At 36.9% G+C, this 13,425-nt stretch overlaps 1 protein-coding gene across 12 annotated transcripts in view; it reads left to right on the top strand.

Annotated features, from left to right (window-relative positions):
* The window catches only part of PPIP5K2 (diphosphoinositol pentakisphosphate kinase 2), an 86,731-nt gene extending 73,696 nt beyond the window's left edge, over positions 1-13,035 (top strand). For 6 of the 12 annotated variants that reach the window (XM_075602287.1, XM_075602296.1, XM_075602354.1 and 3 more), the window contains 5 exons: positions 3,907-4,026; positions 4,719-4,781; positions 8,421-8,567; positions 8,760-8,885; positions 9,838-13,035. In XM_075602287.1, coding sequence (XP_075458402.1) covers positions 3,907-4,026; positions 4,719-4,781; positions 8,421-8,567; positions 8,760-8,885; positions 9,838-9,980 — 599 coding nt within the window. In that variant the 3' untranslated portion in view covers positions 9,981-13,035. Of the gene's footprint in view, positions 1-3,906; positions 4,027-4,718; positions 4,782-6,454; positions 8,094-8,420; positions 8,568-8,759; positions 8,886-9,837 lie in introns of those variants that run through there. The other 6 variants (XM_075602333.1, XM_075602362.1, XM_075602392.1 and 3 more) reach the window with 3 other exon arrangements.
* The last annotated feature ends 390 nt before the right edge of the window (positions 13,036-13,425 follow it).

The following is a 13,425-nucleotide window of genomic DNA, read 5'->3' as shown; positions in this document are numbered from 1 at the left end:
CTTACTATTATTGTGGTAAGTCTTTGACAATGTTACTGTGGAGATGAGGAGAACTCAAAATATACAGTATGAGGATCCAGAGTATGCTGGTAGTTAGATCAAATCTAGTTAGAAAATTGAAATGGCCTTAGTTGCTTTAGATGTAGCAGCAGCTTTATAATGTCCTAATAAAACTGTCCCAATGTACAGTAGCTTATTCACTCTGTCCCACCTTGTTCCCAATTAAGTTGCTGGTATAAGTTATGTGAAATTACAGAATTAAAAAAAAAAAATGTAAACATTTGAAACCACATTCCATAAAAAATAGCTTGTCCCAAATTAAAGTTAATGCAAAATAGTTTTTATTTTGTTTAGGTCCCTTTCAATAAAAAATACAAAAAAAAAAAAAATCCCCCTATGGCCTTCATTGGAAATAGTTTATTGGTTTCCATCAGTCTTCAATGTTGCATCTTTCTATCGTCCGTAAAGCAATAAAACACGTGAAATCTTTTTTGTTTAAAAAAAAAAAAAAAAAATCAGTTCTGTAGTATTAGATAATAGTGACTGTTTTATCTGTATTCAATGCTTAATGCCATTTTTAATTAATTTTAAAGCATCCTTTGATTTCTATAGCAGGTCTGTTAGCTCACCTCCCAAGCAGTGCAAGATTTTTGTAACACTTTCCTGTTTGTGATCATTTGTTGCCAATGTTCCCAGCAGTTTGAGCTGTAACCTGGAATGCTTGATAATGTTACCGTAGTGATATAAAGATATATTGTAGCTGCTGAGTTACTGACTGAAGCAGCCATTATGTTAGGCACACAATCAGGATTTATAATAACCGGAGCACCAAATGATTGCCAGCTTAGGAAAGAATGTAGAATTATACATTGCACATTCTTTACATAGAAAAAGAAGAAAAAGGTGGAAGTAGTATTGCTGGTTTATTCCATACCCTGGGAGATGTCCAACGGGTGCTGAGGAAGATTTTAGTTCCATATATTTGAATAGCATTAAACTCTTCTCCAGCACTTGGAAACGGCTTCACAGCATATTAAATAGATACTTGAGTCACCCAAGCAAGCGTCGAGACTACTTTATCAGCAGTAATGTCCAAACACAAATTTCAGTATCTCAGAAGTCATTGAACATCGGCTTTGAACTCTCAAATGTAAAAAGAATCCGGAAAATGACCAACTTTACGCTAGTATTACTAAACCTGATTGGGGGGGGGGGGGTTTCTTGAATGTGGAGGCAATGCTAATGCTATCATTCAGAAATTATGATGGACATGTGCTTTAAACAGTTAAGAGAGAGTAGATTTGTCAAATGTGTGTGCTTCACATATTACAAAACCTATACCTTTTAGTTATCATTAATATTCTGTTTCAGAAACGGAATACTAAATGTCTGCCAGCTATCGTTTGTCAGAACATTAACCTTGTTGGAATATTAATCACGATGGTGAAAATGAAAAAATAAAAACCCAGGGAAATTGCAAGAAAAAAAAATGGAATGAGCAATGTGAACAGTAAATCTTTTTATTTAATAAAATTGTTCATACATTTTTCAGCAGTATATATTAGAATATAGGACACTAAACTATATTTGCTTAATCGGTTTGATTCAGAATGTTTCTTCATGACTGACGACATTGATTCTTTAGACACAAGGTCATGAAGTCATGTCGAAAGATGGACTGAATAAATGTATAAAAAAAACAAGAGCACACCATAGGATCCTACATGTTCATTTTCTTTTTTGAGGCGTTGTGTAGGTGTTTTTGTTTATTTTAGTTTTTCTTGTACTGTTCGTAAGAAAATTCCCATTCAGAGGTTGTATCCGTTGTTTTTCCAGCAACTTTCATTTGCATTGTTTTGAATTAAAAAAATGCCTGATAACTGAATCCTCCCCATTTCATGTGGCTATACAGATATAAAGTCTAACAGTGAATACAATGCTCGCTATTCATGTTCTGAGCACAAACCAAGCGTTAGGCTTGTAATATAGTGCGCGCTGGTACGGGCGTGCGCATGGCACGGGAGTTTCGTTTGTAGAGGGTAAGCGGTGACTGGCGTGGCTATGATGTCACAGTGCTAGGCGGCGATGACGCGAAAATACAATTCTCTTGTATTTTCTCTGGTCTACCGCCCCACCACTCACGGCCGTGCGCGTCCCAAGTATACAAACATCTGGCTAACGCAGCCAATTATAATTGGCGCGCGCACCATATTACAGCCCTTAGGCTTCTTCCCCACTGCACGCGGTACGAACAAGGTACGTGCCTCTACTTGCCGGCCTCAGTCGCTACCTGCGCGCGCCTGCATGAAGCGCAATGCGCGACCGCCTTTCCCAAAGACAAGGTTTTTGTCTCTTAGCGCTATGGCCACGTCAATGCGACGGTTCAGCGAATGAGGGCGAACCAGCCACGTGATGTCATGGCTGCGCCCCCGCCAGAAATCTTGTCCTTGCTCCCCCTGCTCTTCTCCGGACGCGCGTCCCATCGCGACCCCTAGCCCATAGATCGCGGCTGAAACTGGTGCACGTGCCGCCAGGCGCTGCGACGTGAGCGTGCACGCAGTGACTGAGACCATAGCCTTAGATGTTCAATAACAGCTTCAGGGGCAAAAGAATTGGTTGAAAATGAACAGGACGGGGACATTTCCTAAAAAGTCGTAAACCGCTATAGCATTTGTTGGCAAAGTGCAACGTTTATTAATCTACAAAAGTACAGATGTAGTTGGCTTCATTGTTCCCCCTGATAACTCGGTGTATCCAGGCAGGCTTCAGAAATACCACAACGTTTTCTTAGGATTCATTAGTAATGTTGCTGCAGAATCGTGCAGTATACCCCAGCATGCCAGAAAGGAGAGAACAATGAAGCCTGCTACTTTTAGCTTGGTTGTAAAGATACTGTAATGTGGGCTGACCAGGTTTAAAATCTGAATATTTGCTGTCCTTGTGACCATAGCGGAGTCACCAAAATGAAAATGTAAAGTCTTTAAGGCAGGGACTTGTGAGGCCGGCAAAAGTGTGTGCACAGAGCTGAACACAAAATAAATCAAGACCGTGTCTGTTACAACATTGCCTCTTGCCACACATTTATTCATATCCAACATTTACAGTTGTAAATATATGTATTTCCCAATGCACACCGTATTTATTTTTACTTCACAGTAATTGGTCCAAGTAGTAATAGCTCAACAGAAAAAAAAATCACTGATTCATTTTGTACAATTATTCTCTGTATGCCTCAATCATTATTTGTGAGCAGCATATAGCCATCCTGTTTTGACTGCCCGCTGCTCTTCTTTTTTTTTTTTTTTTTTTTTGCTGCTCCATTTGCAGACTGAGTTGAAATTATGTCTCATGTGGGACAGGACCCTGTGACATCACTGACATTTGGTGTTACCAAGCCCCAGGAATGACTTAAAGTACAGTCACCCTACTGTACATTGTGTTAATACCTGAGCAGTATATAAATTGCTTAGGCCTAAAGCTGATGGTGATTTTATTACATCTAGAGCTCATCTGTAGTATTTTTTTGTTCATTTTTTACATCCATTTATTTATTTATTTTTCCATGTTTACTTCTTTAAAAAGGCAGATTAAAAAGTATATTACCATTAAACAGCCAAACCGTTATCGGTATGTTTACGTCTTTATTAACTTATGTAAACAAAAAGTACACTTCAAATACAGTATAAGCTCTAGTAAAAATCCAGCCTTCATTGTTAAGTTAAGCAGAAGATGGCACAGGATACAGCAGATTGGCAGAATGCATAGAACGTTATGATTCCGTATATAACAGTGTCAATGTTTGCCTTCCATGTGGCAAGAGCCAGGTTATACTGCATGCTGCATGCATCACCAATGTGAAAGGAGGAACACAAGGATTTTGTATGTATTTTCTCTAACTTCCACTAGGATCTCACTGTGCGGGTCTGTTTAGCACTTCTGTGCTCTGGGGTTCTTCAAGTGCACCTAACCTACTGGATTATGCTCGTGCTCATCGTAAAAAGCTGACTACTTCTGGCTGCATAGATGGTATGTGCACATGCTCATGCACACAAAAAAAAAAAATATATATATATATATAAAAAGCTGTGCCTTCTGGATTTAGAAACTCCTAGTATCAGTCACTGGATGGCAAGCTTACATAGTGAGTGATTTCGGTGCTATTTGCCCTATATTAAATTTGGGATTTTACCTGTATATCCTTAAAAGCTTGTAAAAATGTAAAACAGAAGATACACTAAGGAAGAGGTTCAGATGTAGACATTAAACATACATATATTTTGCAACATTTTATAGAAGTAAACATGAAAATAATTTACATTCATCAATATTACATTGAAAATGTGGTTGTTTATTGTGGGCTTTAACCTATAGTAACATTTAACACAGACACAACCCAACCAAAGTGCAAAGACCATAACTGTTAACAAACAAGATTAAATTAAACATACTGGTTAAATGTAACTCCAGATTACATTAGAATAGCCAGAATAGCCAGCTTCTCTTGTTTTCCAGAATCTTACTAAATATTTAACATTTGGCATCCAACAAGTTTACCCCTTTAATCTAAATATGATCCTTGTGCTGTGGCCTACACGCATGCGGCTGGATTCTAACCACTTCCAATACACAGGGGGGTTTCTCTTCCTCTCTTCCTATATTTATCTTCTTCCAGTTGGTGGCTGTTGTGAATTTCAGGTACCTCTTTTTCTCTTTCTTAGACGCCACACGCAGCTCTGCTGTTAAAAGATTTTCTATCTCATTTGCTCGACACCCAACCAATGGTATGTTTTGTTTATCTAAAAGAATACTCCCTTCATTACTTTGTTTTTTTTTATTTATGTTTTTAACTTGAAACAACACGTCCGTGGCATTCACCTTTCACAATCCTTGTGTTGATACACTTGATAAACTGAACCCTTTTTGATCATGATCATCTACATATTGATGATTTATTTCTTGGCTATGATTTAGTTTACGAAAGTGTAAATTGCATCATTAATCACCAACATAGATCAAATCTTAACAAAAAATCATTCATGATTAACCTGGTTTTTTTTTTTTTCTGTCTTCTCTACTCCACTTCATCCTTGTTCTCTCTAAAAAGACATGGCCTCGTTCATTTGTCATTTTTCTTTTCAATTGTGATAAAGCTGCACAATTACGACATGTTCTCATGCCTTCAAAATGACCCTGATTGGAGCTTGAATTTCAGACATTGTTTTATGTTTGAATCATCCACATTGATAGAATGTCATTAAAATTGAGCTCAGCCAACTATGCCAAATCACACTGATCATCATTATTACACAACATAAATCTTGAGGCTAAATTCCACATTTTAATATGTATAGATGTTATTTATACATGAATTACTGGGGACCATTTGAAAAATGGACGTGGACATCTGATTTTCTTGATTTTAAATCTGAAGACGTTGGCGTGCTGTTAAAAAGATTACAGTTCTAGACCACAATAAGTCATAATTACTCATGTAGACATGGTATTTTACATGGCAATTGAATTAACTAAAAGAACGAAGAAGTTATCCTTCCCTGAATACGTTTCTGTTGTATGTTTAAAATAGTTTAATACATCTGACAAACGTATTGCTTACAGCATTATATTGATTGTAGACCTATTTAATGGAAGGTATCCATATCAATGTGATGACTTGACCTCTTTGCACCTGAAAGTCAACTGTGAAATGTAGTATTTGAGCTACTATAGTGTGTGTGTATAGGAAAGGATCCACCAACAACTTCATTTGTGATATCTGTAGTAAACGATTATAGCTTGCACTGAAAATATACCATCATTCATTCCTCGTGATAACTTGGGATGTTGCTGTTGAACCAAGAGAAGATTAAATCGATGAATGGAAGTATACCTTCCGTGACTTACCAATATTTTCAGGAATATTATTCACCTTATTTGTTTGAATATGTTTCTTAAAACATATTTTAATCTATTAAATTAACAATAATAAAAACTTCACATGAATTAAAACGGACACACTGTATGTGATACATACGGACTGAGTACTGTAGTTTCAGAAAAATGTGTTTTCACAATGATGTGAATCCATATACCTTCTTACACAACCTCAATTGATAACATTGTCTATTCTCACTATTATTCCTACTAAAAACTAGATCTATTTTATGCTCTGAACACTTTTTTCTTCTCTGATAAGCGCTCCTTGTCTGTAGCATGTTCTTGTCACATAATGAAGCCTTCCCTTAAATCTATCTTCACAGCTGTCACCCAGTAAATCTTAACTTTTCTGACGATCTATAATTGACCGAAGTCTGAAATATCTCTTTTTAAATCATGGGTGCATATTTCTTATTCTAATAAATAAATACCTACTCTACATCCACCAAGGCATAAAAGTATGTCTCCTCCAGCACTGGTTCTACCCCTTCCACATTTGTATTTTCTTTTGAGATTCTAGGTGGTGTCATTCTCCATACAGTATAACACAATACAGGTATTATTTTTGTTTGTAATGTCTATTCACTTAGCTGTGTTGGAAATTGAATAGGATTTTCAACCAGTTAATACAACCCCCTTACTGCCACTTGGAGTGTTTAGTCATATTAAGCAGCAAAAAATCTGATTGGAATGTAAATCTTTTTAAAGGCTTGTCTTTATCCTGAATGGGTTTTAACGGCACAGAAATGTTAAATGCTTTCTCGTGAGAATGTGATGTGTTTTGAATCCCTAGTATCATTTCTCATAGGGAGGGGGAGTACATTTTTTTTTCTCTCCCTACCTGAAATCTAAATATTACAAGCAAATATTTGGGGAAGGCTTTGGCATAAAACTTAGTGTCGCTACAGTATACAGTATACAACATTGAAAAGTTTAATTGAAAGGTGACATTGGCAAAGTGTACAGATTTGGCTGTGAGGGATAGCATCTGTTTTTTAATGTCAACATCTCATTTCTGTGAAGTTTAGTACGGCTACTGCAAATCTAACCATAACAAAGTTAAGGTAAGTACATTGGCAAGGTTATGAACACCAAATTGTTCTGCATTAATAAACATGCTGTTTATTGAAGCGAAACTTCGTTGCTGGCACCTACAGAGTTTTGATAGGAAAAATCCCTTGTGTTGTAACAAAATTCCGTGACGGCTGCCAGAAGAGGCCATCAGTGAAGTCGGGGGAGGGAGAGGAAAGACACATACACACACTGACACACACAACAATACTATAAATATAGAAGTGCAAATAGCTAAAACATGCGTTCTAAGTAAAACTTATTTGCATTTTGGCACTGAAATTGTGTTTTGATTTTTAATTAAAACATCACCTTCACAAATACAATTTTTGTGACAAAAGACAAAAGTTTCACTTAAAATGCGTGTGCTCGGCGCGCGCGCACACACACACACACACACACACACACACACACACACACACACACACACACACTACCGCGCTCCTCCCTATAGAAGTTTTCTGCCGGTAAAAAGATAGGCCTTACATATAGAAAAACAAAAAGAACGATTCCTGCGCTCCTAACAATTAGGCTAAGATAAAATAATCAAATAATAATCTCATGAAAAAGGGTATTTTGTTAAACCCTTTGGCCAAAGCATGCCACGTCAATATATAATATAACCAGTGGAAATTATTAGGTGTGCAAAATGTATCAATGAGTGAAGAAAATGTAACAATAAATGCTGCCACAGTGTAAAAACTATACACAATAGTTAAGAAATAAATAGGGGATGGGAAACACAGGCGCAAATATTGTTAAGGCAATAATACAGCCAGATCAGAGTACCTGAAACATATTAAAATGACCACAATAAAGTAACCAAATTCATGAAGAACCTGAAAAATTAAGAAAGAGACAAATATAGTGAAGTAAGCTTGTATTGAGCTTATGCGCAAAAGATGAAGGCTACTTACAAAGTATGTATTATTATATTAATGAAGTAATAGTGTGATAAATCGAAAAAGTAACTAAAGCACATTTTAAATAGAAATAAATAAATAAAATAAATCAAAGAATTGGTTGCTGTAGAGCGGGGGTGACCAACTCCAGTACTCCAGGTCCACCAACGGGTCAGGTTTTAAAGCTATCCCTGCTTCAGCACAGGTGGCTCAGTCCATGATTGAGCCATTTGTGCTGAAGCAGGGATATCCTTAAAACCTGACCCGTTGGTGGACCTTGAGTACTGGAGTTGGCCACCCCTGTAGTAGAGGCTCAGGGGCTCATATCTTTACACAATTGTAATCCAGCTCCATACTGTGCAACAGCTGATGTTTTCACACTTTTTAACAATGTTTTGTCTATGTGAGGGGGAAAAGGATTTCTTTGCAGTTCTCTATACATAGGTTGTGCCGTAAAGAGTGTGTATTCAGATTCATCTTCACATGTAAAAATAAATATGTACTGTTTTTCAGGATTTGAACTATACTCCATGGTGCCTTCCATATGTCCCTTAGAGACACTCCACAATTCCTTGTCTTTAAAGCAAGTGGATGAATTTCTGGCTTCCATTGCTGCTCCTTCAAGTGACGGTCTTCTGGATGCCCCCACTGCTTCCCCTTGTAGGGTGTTCTTTTAAATCCTTTCCGTTATAATACATGCATAACTACATTAAGATTATTCATACTTTACTGTGTGTATGTTTAAATTAAATATGTTGCATATTGTGGATTTTAGGTAATTCATGTACTGTGGTGAAATGTATTTCAATTCCTTTGAATGTATTTAAATGTATGTTAAATATTTTCTTACAGCTACTCCTGGATGTTTTAGTCACTGTGGCAGGAAAATATCTTTGAATACCTATAGCCCCACAAAAATACTCCCAACTCCATTGCCTCTTTTTACCAACAGTGAAATGTCGGATTCCATTTCTTTGTGTAAGTAGATACATCAAATAAAAATCAAGTACAGTACTTTTGCTGAAGCTGCATACACCAGCAACACTCAACAGTATAATCATAATACAGATACAATATTATTGCTTATTTGAATGTTTTTCCAGGGCAATATTATGAGAAACTCATCCTATTGCTGTTTGCTTCTATTAATTTGGTGCAATACAAAGTTCTAGTAGCTTTGTTGTTTTTTGGGGGGAGTTAGAGGGGGGGTGGTGGTTGTGGGGATGGGGGGAAGATATGTGTAGATTCATCCTAGGGTTAAAGTGACCAATATAATAGATCTTCATAAACGTTGTTGTGTGTGTGCATTTAACTCCTTTCTATCTTTAGACTTCCCTTTGTAATGTGTCGCTGATTCCTGTGCAGCAGTTTACTAGTGGGTGTTACCCGATTTAATTACAGCAATGGACTAATAATTAAATCCTACTTTTCCAAACTGAAGTTTAGATGTTGGTTAAACTCAAATGGGTGAACAAGGAAAAGTTAAGTCTGTGAAGAAAAGTACTGTGTTTAAAATGTCCTTGTGTAGTGGACAATGTCCTGTTAGATAATAAGCACTTCTAAGTAAAGACCATCTTAATTATATGGATACAAACAGCTGCAGTACAATCATATCACTTATGTCCTGATAATATTTTAATACCACAAGCATTTTGTATATTGTGCATTCTTCATATAAATACCCACTAAGAAGTACCTTTCGCATTCCTACTCAAACATCAAGTGCAACAAACAAAATGTTGTGTGCACAGCCTTATCTTTTGCTATTTATTACCTACTTAATGCTTTCTTTATAAAGAACATTGGACATAATGCAGTTGAGGGTTAAAATCAGATTGACACTTTATTACAATGAATAGGTGTTCACCTATTAAATTATTAAAATCACATTGCTATCTGTACATTATTGCATGTTATTGTTTCATTACAGGTAGCAGTGGGCCACCAAGCACTGTCTCTAGAACTGCTGATTCATCACCTCCTACGGAGTCACAATCCAGTAATATCAATGCAGCGCAACTTCTGCCACAGCTAGAGGACTGTACTCAAGCAAAACCAAAACTGCATTCCTAAAACAAAATACTGTACTTTTTAATGAGCACGCTGAAATAGGCCATCTGTTTTGACTAGGTGATGTATTCTATATCAGAGCAATGCGCAATGTTTTTATGATACTGCTCGTCAATTTGTACATGCAGATAAAATAGAGAATGAGCAATTCTGTGTTTACATTGTAAATAAACTAGAATATCGAAGCCCAATGAGAGCAGCTCAAATAGCATCCGCTTTGTTGGAAAAATGAATATTCCTTGCATCCGTTCAACACTATACAATAAATTACTATACTGTATGTGGTTTAGTTTGTCAAAACCTTATGTTGGGTCTGTAAAAACCAGATGTGTTTTAAGGCAATAACATTTGAAAAATACCTTTTGAAATAATATATTGGTGTCTGATCATGGTTAACATCAGCACCGTAAAATGTGAAAACCTAGGCTGTAATACACCAAAGCAATGCCTTTATTTAATACATATTGGAAAATCTGCACTGGCAATATAAGTAAGAATGGTTACAACATTTGGTTTACTTCATTCCTTTTTTTTTACCCACAGAGTATATATAAAATAAGCAGTGCATGCTTTAATAAATAGTGCATTAAAGGAAGAAAACCATACAGGGCAACATACCAAGCTTAAACATCCCTCACAGGAATGGTATATAATATTTATTGAGTTGAAAGGAATGATTAACTATTTTCATGAATTGGGCCTTAAGTATTTATTATAAGGGATGTGTGTTGGTATACAGCATTTGTCATTTATGTTGATAAAATATCCCATACATACTTATTTAAAAGAAGCCGTAAATATTAACAATATGGCCTATGAATGCATGTCAATGTACTTGGTACGTTATGTTAGATCACATAGTAAGAAAGCCACATACTGTAGAAATAGTGTAAGTAAGGTAAGTGCCACGCCATTCTTATGCAGGTTCCAGCTAGGATTAGTAAGTATAATGCTCTATTTCTGAAATGTGCACAGCAAATTGAACAGCCCTAATGCTGAGAAATGCATTGCTATTCGTTGGACTGAAATGTTGAGCACTATTACCGGTTTCAGTGTCGCAGACGGAGACACATTGGCACAGGCACATTCCTGGTGTATTTTTTTTTAACTTAATGTTTTTTTCTATAAATGGCAGAACATATTGTAAAAAATAAACAAAAACATACATAAGCATTTGTGTTAAAATAAAGATAATGGGGAAGAAAAGTGTGATAGATGTGACAGTATATTACTGTCCAGTTCCCAATATTTAGAATTGTGCTTTTCAGCACCTCAGCTAGTGCACAACCAAATATTTCAGTTGCATATAGATAACAGAAATGTACTTGGTCCAAAACGGTTGCAGGTTAAATATTTCTAGTTATCATTTCTATCCTTGAAATATTAACGTTTCCTTTTGTTCTCGACATTGTGCGAATGAATTTGGGTGAAAGCTTTTAATCCTCAAATAATGAAATAAAGGGGAATTATGGTTATTCATCTCTATGCATATTATACAGACTTAAAAAGGGGTGGGTGAAAAGACTTCTGTTTATTTTGAATGTGTTCTTTTACAGTTTACAAATGTTTAACATTCCCTTTTTATATTTCTTCTATTTGTAACATGCAAAATATAAATTATTTTGAGGTCCTCATCGCCGTGCTTAGAGTTTTTTTTTTTCAAAAGTGTGGTAGCCAAACTCTTGAGATTAAGCTGTAAATCCCAGTTCTGCAAGTTGATTTGTAGACTGAATAAATAATTTGACACACAGACAATCTGTTCAGATGCTGACGGCTGATCATGTTCCAATGCAAGTATTTCTTGCAGCTCAGGAACGCTTGCCTCATTCCAACCTAAAAATGTGACTTCCCCTGTGGAGTGTAACTTTTACGCTGCCAGAGGAGCTTGCAAGGCATTGCAGAAAAAGCTTTTAATTTTGAAAAACTGTGTTTGAGAGTGTGTATACTGTACCTATGGCTTTCTAACAAAGTTTTGTTTATGCTAAAATGTCTCGATCAGATTTCAATTTAAACACTGTTCAGTTTACTTGACTGTGTGTTGCAGGCACAAAATGATGCATGGGTTTTTTGAACACAAACATTTATGAAAGTAACAATTGGCACAATTGCTCAGAAACTTCTATTGAAATCATTGGGAGGTTTTGTGTAATGGCACCTGATCTGAACTATCGCAGTTTAATGAATAACCACCTAAACCTCATAATTTGTTTATCCTTTCCCTGATTTCTAAGACAAATTATATTACATTAGGACCAACTTGATTGTGATTCCATCTGTGCAGTCACGCCGAGCCCCGAGCTTACAGAGGCCACACACTCTTTCCCACAACAATTAAACTGATTGCCACGGGAGAGCACCTCTGTAAGTGTCTCTTACCTTCTACCTCATCTCTGCGATGTCACGTAACCATGACAACGTGGCGGCACTGAGTTGAGCAGGTAAGAGGCCCCGCGTTCTCCCCCGGCGCTATGCCCCACTAAATGTCCCCCGCCCAACTTCCCTTATCACAGTTTAAATGTAATGATTAAATTAACCACCACAACATTTAAACTGTGATTACAGAAGTTGGGCTGGGGGAGAGCGTGGGGCCTCTTAGTGCTGGCATCTTCAGGTACCACGCATCGCCACATGACGTCTTCACGCTAAGCAAGAGGCCCCGCGTGTGACGGGTTTCATGGCTCTGGAGGGGTAATAGGCCCCACGTGCACACAATGCCCCGGGCCCACCATATTCCCAGCTGCCCCGATTTCCTTATGATCTCACCTAAATTGTTAACTATATTCATGTGCCGATCGTATTCACCTTGTTTTCTTATTGCATCACAAGTCCTATAGATTTACAACGTACCCTAACAATGTCGTTTTATATTTGATTCCCATATTTTGTACTTTTTTTTTATATATATATATATATATATCTTGAGGAAAATATCAGGAAATCTGGAATACCTTTTGCTTTGTCTCGGTCTTGTCTCTGCATTTCCCATTCAGACAGCAAATATGTTTTCATTTTTGTTTCTCTTGCCCATGTCTAATAAAGGTTTCATAGTTGACTAAAACATTTATTTATGCCTTTATCATTTCAAGGTGCCTATTAACTTTTTCAGTCGGGGGACCGTACTGGAGCATAATCTCTTATATTGACATTTCTGTGTAGGGTGACAAATGATTCAGCGTATGTAACCTGCCTTGATAAGATCCTAGAATCTGCAGGTAAACTGTAAATTGCAGATAAATAGATGTGTAGTGGACTGAAACTACATGATAAAGTATGACTTGTGGAATCACTGAAAATAAATCATCTCAAATACAGTTTCCCCCCCTACCCTCTGCCCCCCCCCCCCTCAATCGCAGCTAGAGTGCATGTGAAGGGAATCTATATGTATTACCAGGTGTGTGGTGCTTTTACCTGTCGGGTTCACAGGAGGCCTGGGGTGTATCCTCTGGAA

This window comes from Ascaphus truei, chromosome 1, assembly GCF_040206685.1.
Source record: "Ascaphus truei isolate aAscTru1 chromosome 1, aAscTru1.hap1, whole genome shotgun sequence".
Lineage (NCBI taxonomy): Eukaryota > Metazoa > Chordata > Amphibia > Anura > Ascaphidae > Ascaphus > Ascaphus truei.
This window is presented reverse-complemented; position numbering and strand designations above follow the sequence as displayed.